Source organism: Anomalospiza imberbis, chromosome 8, assembly GCF_031753505.1.
Source record: "Anomalospiza imberbis isolate Cuckoo-Finch-1a 21T00152 chromosome 8, ASM3175350v1, whole genome shotgun sequence".
Taxonomy (NCBI): Eukaryota; Metazoa; Chordata; class Aves; order Passeriformes; family Viduidae; genus Anomalospiza; species Anomalospiza imberbis.
The window spans coordinates 30288816-30302125 of record NC_089688.1 but is presented as its reverse complement, the minus strand read 5'-3'; the positions used below and the strand labels follow the sequence as shown (position 1 = coordinate 30302125).

General features: G+C 43.0%; 1 protein-coding gene across 1 annotated transcript in view; it reads right to left on the bottom strand.

The window, feature by feature from the left end:
* The window catches only part of INPP5F (inositol polyphosphate-5-phosphatase F), a 39645-nt gene extending 26837 nt beyond the window's left edge, over positions 1-12808 (bottom strand). Inside the window, exon 1 of the mRNA XM_068198212.1 lies at positions 12581-12808. Within this exon, the coding sequence (XP_068054313.1) occupies positions 12581-12677 (97 nt within the window). The 5' untranslated portion in view covers positions 12678-12808. The remainder of the gene's footprint in view (positions 1-12580) is intronic.
* Between the last annotated feature and the right edge of the window lie 502 nt (positions 12809-13310).

The window sequence follows — 13310 nt, the reverse complement described above, 5'->3', positions numbered from 1 at the left end:
CTGATCAAGGATTTGAGAGTGGGGGAAAGAAGGAAATTCCTAATTCAAATCTTTAAAGTGAAAACAAATAATTAAAAGCAAATATCTGCGTAGGAGAGAAGAGGGTTTCTACACTGTTATTATTTACCAAAACACACTTGTTCCAAGGTAAAAAGAGCTTCTCCACTTTTAGCATCCAGACAAATTTAGTAACTTAGCTATTGGTGTAAGCAGATGAACATTTGAAAGAACAAGCTCACGAAAGAGTACAAATCATCTACATAAACACTTTATCTACAATACCTTCATTTCCTCTTGTAAAACTGAGATCTGCAGGTGACAACTAATAGTATGATTTTTTTTTTTACACCCTTGTTTTAAAACACCGAATCCTTCTTGAAACATTTAGAATTGAGGCCTTGATATTCCAAGAACACACATGGTTTTCTCAGCTTCCAGTATAACATTTAATAGTACTAGATTCAGCTATTTTCCTCATTAAATACAGGCATTTCCATGAGCTACAGTAGAAACAGTTGCAGTCAGGGTAGATCTGGAATAAACTCATTAAATGGGATGGATCACACATGCCTGGACGTTGATAAGCAAGAACTAATAGCCCACAGTAGCAGAATTTAAAGCAATGTTTGCAGCAGCATGCAGGGCTGCAATTAATGTGTGTAACCACGCCGGACCAAATTCCTGTTTCTTCCTTCCTCTGGACAGTGACTTGAGCTGCACAGAAGCTTGTGTGAATCATGGCAGAATCAAATGAATTTCCTAGGGAGACTAACACAGCTGAGCATCAGGAAATCAGTGACAGTGGGTGTTGGGGAAGATGAAATAGGAAAACCTTATAAATATGATTGCCTGGCAAAAGATTTGGAAAATACAGACATTGAGATGAGAACTAGATTTGAAATAGCAAACCTTGACTACTGAATAACTGGAAAACAATAGTATATCCAGGCTGAAAGCAATCCCCCTTTCTGATTAAACAATGCCCTTTACCTGCAGATAGGTCCAAGGGTCAAATGGAATGCTCTGTCTCACCCCCCAATGTATGGTTCATCCCACACCTGTGACCCTCCCCTGAAGTATCAGGTATCTGTGACCCCATTGGCCCAAGTCCTGTTCCAGCCCACCTTGAAGCCCCCTGATAAGGTGTGCCCGAGGGACCGGACGCTCTCTTGGTTCCTGTTCTCCCCCCCTCTCTCTTGGTCCCTGCTCCCTGCCCTGGCTCCTTTGTCCCGCTTCCCCATCCTTCTCTCTCCCTCTCCCCCTGGGCCTGCCACGAGTTGCGCCTGGCAGCTCCAAGCAGGACCCTTGCACCCACGCCCTTTCTAATAAACAGCATATATCAACCCGACTTCAGAGATCTCTCATCCATCCAAACTGTCCTGGAGACCACCGCTCCCCGCAAGTGGGTATGAGAGGTTTCACGTGCCCTCCATCCCTGCTGAAGCACCTGAACACATCTTGGATCCTCTGGCACATCTGTGCTCATATAAAACAAGTTCTAGAACAGCCTGAGCTCAGTTTCACTCCAAATAACACACAGGAGAATCTCAGTGCTCAGTGGGAAATCTGCACTAGCAGCAAAGAGGAATGCAGGCAGCCTTGCTCATTCCCAAACCTTCCACCTTCTTTCCCATTTTGTCTAAACCCAGGGACTCTTCTACAGCTGCATTGTCTCACACTTTGTCTACCTATGGCTATCTTTGAATTTATCTTTGAAATTAGTTTTATCTTTGATTTTGAAATTTGAATTTAGCCTTAAATTCCTATTTCCACCAGCCAGTGATATCAAGCAGCAAACAAAGCCAGAAGCAGGAGGAATTTAAAGAACCAAATCAATGAACCAAACCATAAGCCTAGTAATCTAGAAGATATTCTATGTCTTTCTAAAACTCCGATTTCCTGCTGTGATAAAGTATTAGCAAGAAAACCTCACTTGCTATCCAGAGCCTTCCTCTAGGAGTTTACAAGAGATAAAAATGTAAGGAAACAACATTTTGTTTTAACTAGAGGAATCAAGGAAACAAAATTTTAGACCTGCCTGTAAAAGGACATAAGAAAACAGAACATCTTACACAGATGTTTTATTATTCTTGTGGGTTCCTCTGACAGAGGCAGCACCAAAAAAATCCAAGCCTTCCACAGGAATCCTACTACCCCAGCAGCAGAGACACAATGAGAAATGGCTCTAAACTTTAAGTACAGACAAGCTTTGGAAGAGAAGAGAATGCATTTGGAATCAAATGCATATTCCACTTTCAGAGTTTAAAGGCAGCAAATACAGATCCACCAGCTGGGCACCACTGGCTCTCAGGTCAGTGTGATTATCAAGCTACCAATGGTAAAGGCTGACTACTTGAAGAAAAATTTCCATGGGGAAGGCAGGGCATAGGGGGAAAAAAAGACATTTAGCAATATATAAGGGGATTACCATGTTTTTTTCAGTGTCCAAGAAAACCTAGATGCAAAGAAGCCTCCAGGCTGTGAAAAAACACCAATTGTGGAATCACGCTGACTTCCTTTTGGTGACAGCATCATTAAATTTGGGTTTCTTACACTATTTCTAGAGAATATTCTATAGGAAATTATGTGTGACAGCACAGAGGCAAGGCGGGTTTTTTTAAACTAAATAAAGCATATTTGGTTCCAACCTGATTAGAATTTTGTTATTGGTCAGAATTTAGTTTCCTGTGTGACAACCATAGCTCAGAGCCAACACCCAGTCATGCTGAATAAATATCATTACAGTAAATACCAACATGAACCTCTTGCTCCTGCTGAGTGCACTCTGGAAATAAGAAATGGATGAACCAAACAAAATAAGGGTTTAAATATCATTTCCCCATCCATCCCCAAAGATGGGCTTTCATGCTGAGTGCACTCCTATTCACTCTATAGGAAAGAGTTGCCTCCAACTTCTGTCTAACACTAAAATTGATCAAGGCTGTTTCCTTGCAGCCATTTGGTAAAACTAGCAGCAGCAATCTCCAGTCACTATCTTGAATCTTTGAAAATTATAACCACTCTATATTTAAAATCATTACATAAGCAAAGATTCAGAGATCCAGGAATGTTAACTGCAAGCCCACAGATATAAGTGTATTATATATTACAATAAGTGTATTTAACTGTATTATATTTTACAGAATTTATGAGACAGCCTAAGATGTTAAACAGTGCTACATGCTACTGAAGGTATCCACATCCTTTGGAAGTCATAAAAATAACCATACAGAACAAAAGTGAAAATGTTCCATTCAAAGTTTTACAGAGAGCATACATGAGACCTGGCCACATTTGACTGCTGAATGCTGAAAGAACTCATTACAAGCTTGATTCTTTTTTATTTTTTAAAGAAATGCCTATCAGTAAGAATTAGCCACCACAAGGCTCTATCAAAGGAAACTCTGAACTTTCCTTACAGACAAAACAGACAATGTTTTGAGATATAATGTGAAATACAACTTATCAATAGTCACTCGTTTCCCCACACAAACTTCACTTCCTATCAATGTCATACTACTCCTCCTTTAATCCTCACAGAGCCAGGAATAAAGACTTATCAGCTTTAAACTGCAACACAGTGATGTTGAAACAGACTTCTTTCAGTATTGTGCTGATGATAAAAGAGCAGTGTCAAAACAGTCCTTGTCCCTGAAAGCAGAAAGTCAGAAGCTGTGTCCAGAAAGAATCACTGTGAGCAGTGAGATGAGTCCCATGGAAGATCTTCCCTGACTTGAGGAATTCTCTGCTGTCCTCAATGTGTTTGAATTTGAGAGAACTGCCAGTGTTTGACAGGCCTTAACACTCTGATGTATACACTTGTTCACCAAGTTTCCATCCTGAAGTACAAAATTGCTCATTCCCTTATCCTACTAAATAAATTCAAGCTACTGAAACAAATGTTGGGGTTTTTTGCTGATTCCAGTCAGAGATAAATGACCACTGCAATGCCTTTACCATTCACAGTGATTGTATCAGCATTCAGTTGCAGCACAACAGAAGTTCTGTCACAAATTCAGAACAAAACCAGCTTTGATGTGATTGACTTCCTCCACCACCACCACCCTGAGAGCTCACCAGCAGTGATGCAGAGCCGTGCAGCACCAGATAAAGTCTCTTTAATTCTTTGTGTTTACACAAACATAACCCTGATAAAGGTGATACTTGGAAGAGTATCAAAACCCAAAACTGCTTTCTGGCTCTTTCTGCAGTCTACCACCAGCCGAACTGATCCAAGGTCAGGCACAAACTCTGATAAGAAAACAAACCACTGCTTTGGGATAAACCACTTGCTCAACACAGAATGGCTGGAGGCAAGGCTGGGGAGGCAGGCTGGCAGCTTCCTCTGGAGAAGGCAGGAAGAAAAGAAGATTTAATTTGTTATCACCTGAAGCCAGCCCATACTGCCTGGATCAATCCATTGAGTAGCTGTAATTGTTTCTCTTCCAACCCTGCTGCAGTTCAGAGGGCACACACACCTCTCATGTCCCTGGCTGCTGGCATTTGGGAGTGAACCTCAAGCTAGGAAGAGTTTGCTGACAGTGTGCTCAATACAAAACATACACATCCTCACTGGATTGCCTTCTGGTTACACCTAAGTGTATCAGCATGAACATTCACGTGTCAATTCTCAAAAAAATCTTCCTGGAGTCTGACAGAGTACTAATTCTCCATCATTTTCACCACTCAACACAAGCCACAGATATTTATATAGAAAAAATAAAAGCAGAATGACTCACTATGTACAGCCAAAATAAATCATGCAGCTCTGCTAATATAAATTTTAACATGAGAGGTGTTAATTTTCAGGAAGAAGCTTCAATATTTTAAAATATATTTCAGTTGTTTTTTGTTGTTTTTTTTCCTTTAAATTGTGTCTGCTTTAGATCAAAAACAATTGCAAGACTTTATTATTAGCATTATTTGACCTTTATGACCTCCTGTGGCTTTTCAAAAGGAAGTCTGCTTCCAAGTTCCAGTTCATCTTTGAATAGTGTTCTGGAATTTCAGCCAGGATTAAGAGATTACAAATTAACTGGGAAGACTTAAGAATATAAAATTGAACTTCTTTCTCCTGGAGGAAATAAAGTACTACTTATGCAAATAAAACTTAGGCTAATTGAGTTTTCCTTTCAACACTGATTTCTAAAACTGTATTTAAGCAACTTGCAGAAAGATGAAGCATTAAGACATTTGAGTATTACAAGCTCTTAATTGTTGTGAAGTGTTAATTTAATTTACTTGTATGTTCTCCTCCAAATTTTAAACAAGTTATGCCTTCAGGTAATCACCTGTTTTATTGGGACACTTCCCTTCAATATCTCAGCATTAAAAGAGATGAACACAAACAGGTCAAGCACAATTTAGGGACACATTTAAAGCAGCGGGGATAGCATTTACAGTGCTGCTGCCAAAGCAGGATGCAAGTCCCAGAGAAAGCAACTAAAAAAATGAATCCCTACTACTCATCTTGATAAAGAAATACTTCTTTGTATTCTGGTGCAGTCAGAAAATCCCTTGAGTCACCAGGCATTGCTTGGGAAACTGGAAAACATACGGAAAATGTTCAGTTGTCTGGAGAGTGTCCAGTGTTACATGGAATTGCACAAGGAACCCCTGTGCTGGAAGTGGAAACAAACTGCTGTCACCAGTGTTTGCCCCAAACAGAGTCTGACCCTGTGCATCAGGGGCCTGCAAACTTTTTCATCAAATGCCACACCAACAAAATCAGCACATATCCCAAATACGTATATTTATTTGTCCCTTAGAACATGTAAATGATTTATATTGCATGTATTATAAAACATACAAATGATAAGACGTTTTTAATTGGTGAAATAAACGTTATTTTAAAACAGTGTTTATTTTTATTAATGGTACAAAGTATTTTCTTCCCACACCCCCAATGGACTGCCTTGAGCACCCACAAGCTGTGTGCACCCCACTTCAGAGACCACTGATGGCTAAATATATGCAACAAGCTGTGATGTGCATCTCAACCCTTTGAGATAAGAATCAGCTCCTCACATCCCTTCCACAAACCTGTAAATACCACTCAGAAAACCGCCCAGCAGGGGCTCTTAAAATGCAAATAAGTGCCAAGCCACTGGAGCTCAGAGGGTTGGTTTTTTGCTTGGTTGGTTTGGCTTTTTTTTTTTTCTTTTTAACTTTAGAGCTTCCTTTTATTCCTCACATTGCTGAACTCTGTTAGCAAACATATTTTCTCAGAAGTAAAACAGAAAAGGAAAAAGTATCTTTTATCCTTCCAAAAGCAACAACTCTGGACTAATTAATATTATTCCACACCAACACACATTTATTCCCATTTTTAGCTGGTATTTCAACAAAGCTCAAGTTGTTTGAGGATATATCCTTAAAGCTAAGAAAGCAGTAGGTTGTCTGCATTTTTTTAAATCCTATTTACTCTGCAAGAAGGAAACTATCAATCAGGCAGGAGAAAGATTTTATTCAAACCTACTTACAAAACTGACAGCTTAAACACTATGTTCACTCATTCTGAAGACTGTCTATTAAAAGTTTGCTCAGCTACAGCTATACTGAAAGAAGAGCACAATAAAGCTATTCTATGCTCAAAAAATTAAAATATAAACATTTACTGAGCAGAAGGATTTCACAATTATGGAAATTAGTTTGTTTTACTAATCACTGAGCTGACTTATGCTAATGCTCCTTAAGAGCCATGAGAGAATTACAGTGTGAGCCAAGTTGAAGCAAGGTAAAGTTTTCCCTCACTGTCACCTGTTCTTCTGATGCCATAATTAACCTTCCCCTCTGATTGTCCAACTAATCAGTCTCAAAGCACAAGAAGAGCTATGGATTGGAAACAACCATTTCTAACACTAAATATGGGGGTTATACTCAAAAATTTGGCATGCGCTTCAGGAACAGACAGGATTTCAAGCCATTACCCCCCTCCATATTCCTCCCTTTTTTTTTTTTTTTTAGCCATTGGGGCCAATTTGACTACTCGGATAACAAGGAGCAGCAACATATTATTTAAATGTTACTGGAAGGCATGCAAATATAGGGAAACACTTAACCATCATCCACATGTGCAAAAGTTGCTGTTTTTCCTTAACTGAGAAACAGACAAGGAAAAAAACTGAAAGATAACAATTAATGACAGCCCAGCATATTTGCCATTTACATCTTGCAGCTACCTCTTGGGCAAGGTCATTTACTTTTAAATTTGGCTCAGAATTCTGTTTTCCAGTTCAAAGCATATTCAAGGGCCTTGTTCTCAGCGTTTCAGAGACTCAGCAAACACTGCTCCAGGGCTCTATTCAAGTAAGATTTCTGCCTTAAAAGGAAAACCTCAGTGTTCAAGTGCTATTTCATTCATTTGGGTTCAGCTTTTCAGGAAAAAAGTCCTCTCCCAGTTTTTATTGGGGAAGATGTTTGGAGCAAGAAAATGCAACTTATAATTAAGTATTAATATTCCTGTTTACCAAAGCCAAGCTTTAATAAAAAACAGTTTCTGCACTATTTCCAAATTCTTCCTCTAGATACACAACCAATAATTTCTCCTCTTCTTGAGACTCCACTCCCATTACTTTATTTTCTATCCCATTCCAATCTGCAACAGTTGTTTTGAAAGAACACAAGCAGCACATCAAACAAGTGGCTGCCTTGTCCTGCAGTTCAGAGTTTAAAACTTAAAATCACAAAAGTTTTCATGTTTCCTTACACATAGAGCTGAAATATCACCCACACCATTAAACTGTAAAACAACCTAACAAGAAGAACAGTGTTCTCATGAAAAAACCACAAGCCCTTGGTACAGATGCAGACCTTTCTTAATTGAAATCAGTACCCTCTGTTCTAAATATTTTAGCTACAGTTAGTCTGCAATTTCCTACTCAATATTAAGTTAATACTAACTCATGAGATCAAAGATGAGTCACCTCTGCCAGCAAACTACAAGCCACAGAAATCCACTTGAATTAGATTTATTTTAATTCCAGGAGAATAAAAAAAAAAAAAAAAAAAAAAAAGAAGAACCAGCAACACCAGAATATCAAGATATGAAACATTAGGAGTTTTTCCTGTATTTAAAACCTCGGGTCATTTCAGCGTGGACAGGAATTCCAAGAAATCTACACATCTAAGTTAGGACAAGTTTGGCATTTTTAGAACTCTTCACAGAAGGAAAAGGAGAAAAAATAAAAAGAGAGGGGAACACCCTTGTCATATTCAACTCAGCACCTGCTAAGACTCAACAGGAAAGTAAAGAAACACCTCACCTCAAGGTGTATTTAATTCTCACCAGGCTAGGCTTTAACACACTATCAACCCACTTAAGTCTCAGTTTTAGGTTTACTATGTTTTATAAAAAGAACCATGGATGGAATTACAAAGTAGATTTTACTTATAAAAGGTAGAAAATAATTTCTGTCTGATAAACATATAGGAAGATCTCGCCTCAGAGTCAGGAGCTAAAACAGTGACTAATGTATGCAATATTGAATCAGAGGAAGGACACAGAGCAGCCCAGCCCACTCCCCTGGTCCCCTCTGTTCTCTTTCACAAGAAGGCAAAAGCAGCAACAGGGACCCAAGTGCTGCAGATTTTTTCAGCCTACATCCTCGCTGGGTTGCAGCTAATGCAGATCAGGTCTGACATCTGGCTTGTCACATACGCCACAAGTACGTGGTGCTGACAACCAAGAGAGAGGAGGGAACAGAGGAACAGAATGAGCAAGCCAGGGTGCGAAACAGTGCAGCACCCACTGCAGCTAAAAAGGTGTCAAAAAACAGCTTGAGGTTCCTTCTGAAGTAACTTGAAATCCTAAAGCTCCAGCCTCCTGTGGAATTCATTTCCCAGAATAAATAGGCACTTTCCAAGACATACTACTGAAATTCAGGAAGGCAGTTCTGTATGAAATAATTCAGCAGCATGACTTCACACTCAGGCTGTCACCCCTCATAGCCACGTCTAGGACTGCTCTGCAGACTTAAACTTAGCAATACAGGTTTTGGTGGCAGTGGCATCACTCCTTACACCATTCATTAGCTCACAGCCTTCACTTGAGCACTTCCAGGCTTCCACAAAGGAACTGCTCTTCCTCCTCCAGTCTACAGCCATGAAGAGCAGCTCAGGAATTCTGACAAGTCATTTCTACATGATTCCTGCAATGCCTTTGAGGAGTAAGGCAAGCACACAGCTGGAATATTAGATGGCCATATGATTTGTGACTCAGAGATGATGTCACACTATCAGACTAAGACACCTAACCTGAAATGTGGCCCCTGCTACTCTGAAAATACTTCTGCTAACACATCCCTCACTGAAAGTATTTAAAGTGCATTGCTTCAGTCGCTGACTCACAACCATTTTCAACAGATGAAAATGAATACTGTAACAATAAATTCCTAAAGTGTTTGCTTGAAACAAACAAATGCTCATCTGCCTCTAGTTTACAGTTCCAGAGGAAAAACAAAGCTTAACCCACCTTACTCTTTCAGAGGCAATGGAGTCTTTGAGCATGACATCCCCAAAAGCTGTGTTAGACTAATTCCAATCCGTGTATCCCTCAAAATATTTTGCAGGTTTTTTCCTCCAGAGCAGTGGGAATCACCACAATTACAAGAAATAGTTTTAGTAGCAACTGTTCCCAATCTTTTTTGGCATTACTGCCTGGAGTATTATCAAGGCCAGCACAATGATAATAGAAGCTTTACACCATAACAGTCTCACTACTTCTACTGCTTTTAAAACTGGTGAGAAGAATTCAGTGTCATCAACACTTTTTATCCTTTACACACACACATATATATGTACACATATGAAAATATAAACAAAATTTATACAAACACCATGAATAAAAAAATATTTCTAATCTGTGTAGAATTACTAGTCAGGAACCACACAAAGCATAAACAAAGTAATCCAAGAGTGAAATCCTGACCAAGACCTGATGTAAGGCATTTAAGGCATGGTTGAACAGCACATGTTTTTTCACTACACTGAAAAAAGTACACTCTCAATAGACAAATTTTTAAAAAAAAAATCTCTATGATGCCAAAGTGATTCATGGATTTCCTGCAGGTGACTCATTAGTGCTTTCACTTTAGAGAATAAAAAAACCAGAAACATCTTGTAAACACAGGCTGACATCCTTCAAACGAGGGCCAACCTCAGACTTTGCTTATGGCAAATATTTACCAAGATTATTTGCCTTTTTTTTTTTAATTCAAGCTGTTATCTCCATGATTCAGAGGTCAGCTCTCAAAATTGGCATATTTCTGAACATGCCTTTATAGTTGAGGGAGGAGAATACTTTAAAGCTTAGCATCAGTTCTTTAGATTCAGACCTACCCTCTCAAGTAATGATTTGCAAGGTTTACCAGTATTATCTATTTCAACCCATGAGTGTGCAAAGACTAATTCAGAGCAGCCTCTGTGAGACAGAATTTTTAAAACCAAGGGCTCCAAAACCAAGCAGAGACACACAGCTAGATCACAGCCTTTTGACAGATTATTAAACATGTCAATGAACACAAGTTATGACTTTGTTGTTTTTTTTAACACGGCAGTGACTCATCACACAGAAATCCATTTGCTCATTTCCGGGCATGAAATTGGCCTCAATAATAAATGGTCAAATGTAATAAAATTGCAAACTTGAGGATATGCAGTTTTGTCTTAATACAAGAAAGAGCTATTGATCCAAGAAACACTTCCCGTGAAAGAACTGTTTCTTTCTTGGGCTTACTTTCAACCTGCTAAGGTATTTCATTTCACAGACCTGGAGTCAGCTGTCAAGAAGATGATCCACAGAGAAGGCTGGAAAAACAAAGCTGCAAACACATGGAAATGGGAAAGCACTGCTAACAATTGAGAGTTTTGAGCAGGCCAGGGGACTTCAATATCACATTACCTTTCGTTAATCTGCAGGTCACACACAATAGGGATCACATGGAAACTGCCTGAAAATGCAGAGGCAGGCAAGGGACAAAATGCTGCTGGAACAGCAGGCAGACAAACTGCTGGGCACTGGCAGAGCCTCCAGGAGGTTAAAGGACACCAAGAAAAAACACAGCAATGGCTGCATGAAAGCAAGGCACTGATGTTTGTAAAGTTAAAGTTATCAAACACTAATCTCCAGAACTACGGATCACTAGTTGGTGTTTTAATTACTGTGGGTCAAGGAAGACCGTTCAGCCCATGCAGATGGCTGTAACCATCACAAACCTAAACCCGAGAGGTTTTCTCCCCTGTGAAGCACACGTTTCACTGACTAGCAGTACTGTCTGCTAGCTTAACACCAATTATTTTGTAAGGTCACTTGCAAATCAAAGTATTGCTGTGAAGTTGGTGGACAAGAATTAGTCACTCTAACTTGACACAGACTGCAATTTTATCTAAGAGATGCAAACAAATTGTGCTGAGAAGACACAACTCAAGGATGAAAACATAACACAAGAAAGTGCAGTATGAAAAACAGTTCTTTGAAAAAACACAGATAACAACGATATTTGATGTTTATGTTTAAGGATTGTCCAGCCTTTCACAGAAGCTCATAAAGCCTACTGTGCCCAGATAGCCAACCCGGTCATACACACATTTAGCCACCTTTTTGGCATAACACAGATGCCAGATTTAGAAAGCTGTTAGTAACATCTGTGCAGCCTACCACACGTTTGGTGAAACACCCAGCTACTTAGAGTTTCTTTCCCATACAAGCAGGGTCAGCGTGGTCCTTTACATCAAAGCTACATATCAGAATCACAGAGAACAACGAAAACTCTTAGAATGGTTTGGCTTGAAAAGGACCTTAGAGACCATCTCGTTCCAACCTCCTGCCATGGGCAGGGAGCACACATTACACAAAGCAAGGGTGGCGTTTTATTTTAGAGACACCTTTACTCCTAGGTAGGACAGGGTAATTACCATTCTTTCAAAATTCCCTTTTACACAACTCCAGCTCAATTTCTGTTCACGCTGCCTTCCCTTCGGTCTTATATTAATACACAGTGGAGCTCTGCGCGACTGCCACTTGCACAGCCTGCGATCACTGAAAAATTCAGAAGCACTTTAGAAGCCACAGAATCACAGAACGTCAAAGGGTTGGAATGGACCTTACAGATCCCCCAGTCCCTAGCCAGGGCAGCCACCTGTTCAGTTTCTCCTGGACGAGGCGACCCCGGGACACATCTGCCCCAAGACGCAATGCCCGTGCACCGGGAGCATCCCTTACGTAAGGCTGACACCAGCCCCACACGGCCCCTCACGGCAGCGGTGCTCCCCGGGGACGACCGGCTGCCTTTGGCCGCCGGCACCTAGCCGGGTCACAGCGGGCGCGGAGCCGCTCCCCGCTGCTTTATTTGCGGGGAAACAGCCGCACGGAGAGGCACAGCAGCGCCAGCCGGGGCACCGGGACACGCGTGACCTCCCGCGGCCCGGGACAGCTCCTGCGAGCTGCGGGGCGACGGGCAGCGCTACCGAACCGCCGGGGACACCGCGCCGGCCCCGCCGCCCCCGCCCGGCCCCGGCGCTCGGGCGCGTCCCAGCCCGCCCTTCCCCGCGCAGGCGGCGGGCGCGGCCGCGGGGGTCTCACCGGCTCGCAGCTGCAGGCTGCCGTCCCTCCGGCTGCACCACAGCGCCCGCTCCCCGCTCTGCAGGATGTAGTGGTCCTTGGCTTGGAACAGCTCCATGCTCGCACGCCGGGAGCCGCCGGGAGCCGCCGAGAGCGAGGGACGGAGGGCGGCAGGGGAGGAAGGGGCGCTCCCGCCGCTCCCGCCGCCGCGCGCGGCCCCGGGGCGGAAGGGGGAATGGCCGGCACGGGGGCGCGCGCTCCCGAGCAGCCGCGCGCGGGCGCGCGCACGCGGGCGCTGCCCCGGAGCCGGAGCGCGAGCGGGCGCGAGCCCAGGTTCCGCTCCCGCCGCCGCACGTGACAGCGCGCGGCCCCGCCCCGCGCGCGCTTAAAGGGGCAGAGCAGGGGGCGGGGCCCGAGGGGGCGGGGTGTGCGCTGGAGGCGGGGCCTGAGGGGCGCGGGGCTGCGCCCCCGGCCCTGCCCGACGGCCCTCGCAGGTCGTGCGGCCGCTTCCCCTCAGCCCCCTCTCCTCAGCCCGGCTCCCCTCAGCCCGGCTCCCCTCAGCCCCTCCCCTCAGCCCGGCTCCCCTCAGCCCCTCTCCTCAGCCCCTTCTCCTCAGCCCGGCTCCCCTCAGCCTCCTCTCCTCAGCCCGGCTCCCCTCAGCCCGCTCTCCTCAGCCCCTTCTCCTCAGCCCCCTCTCCTCCGCCCGGCTCCCCTCAGCCCGGCTCCCCTCAGCCCCTCTCCTCAGCCCGGC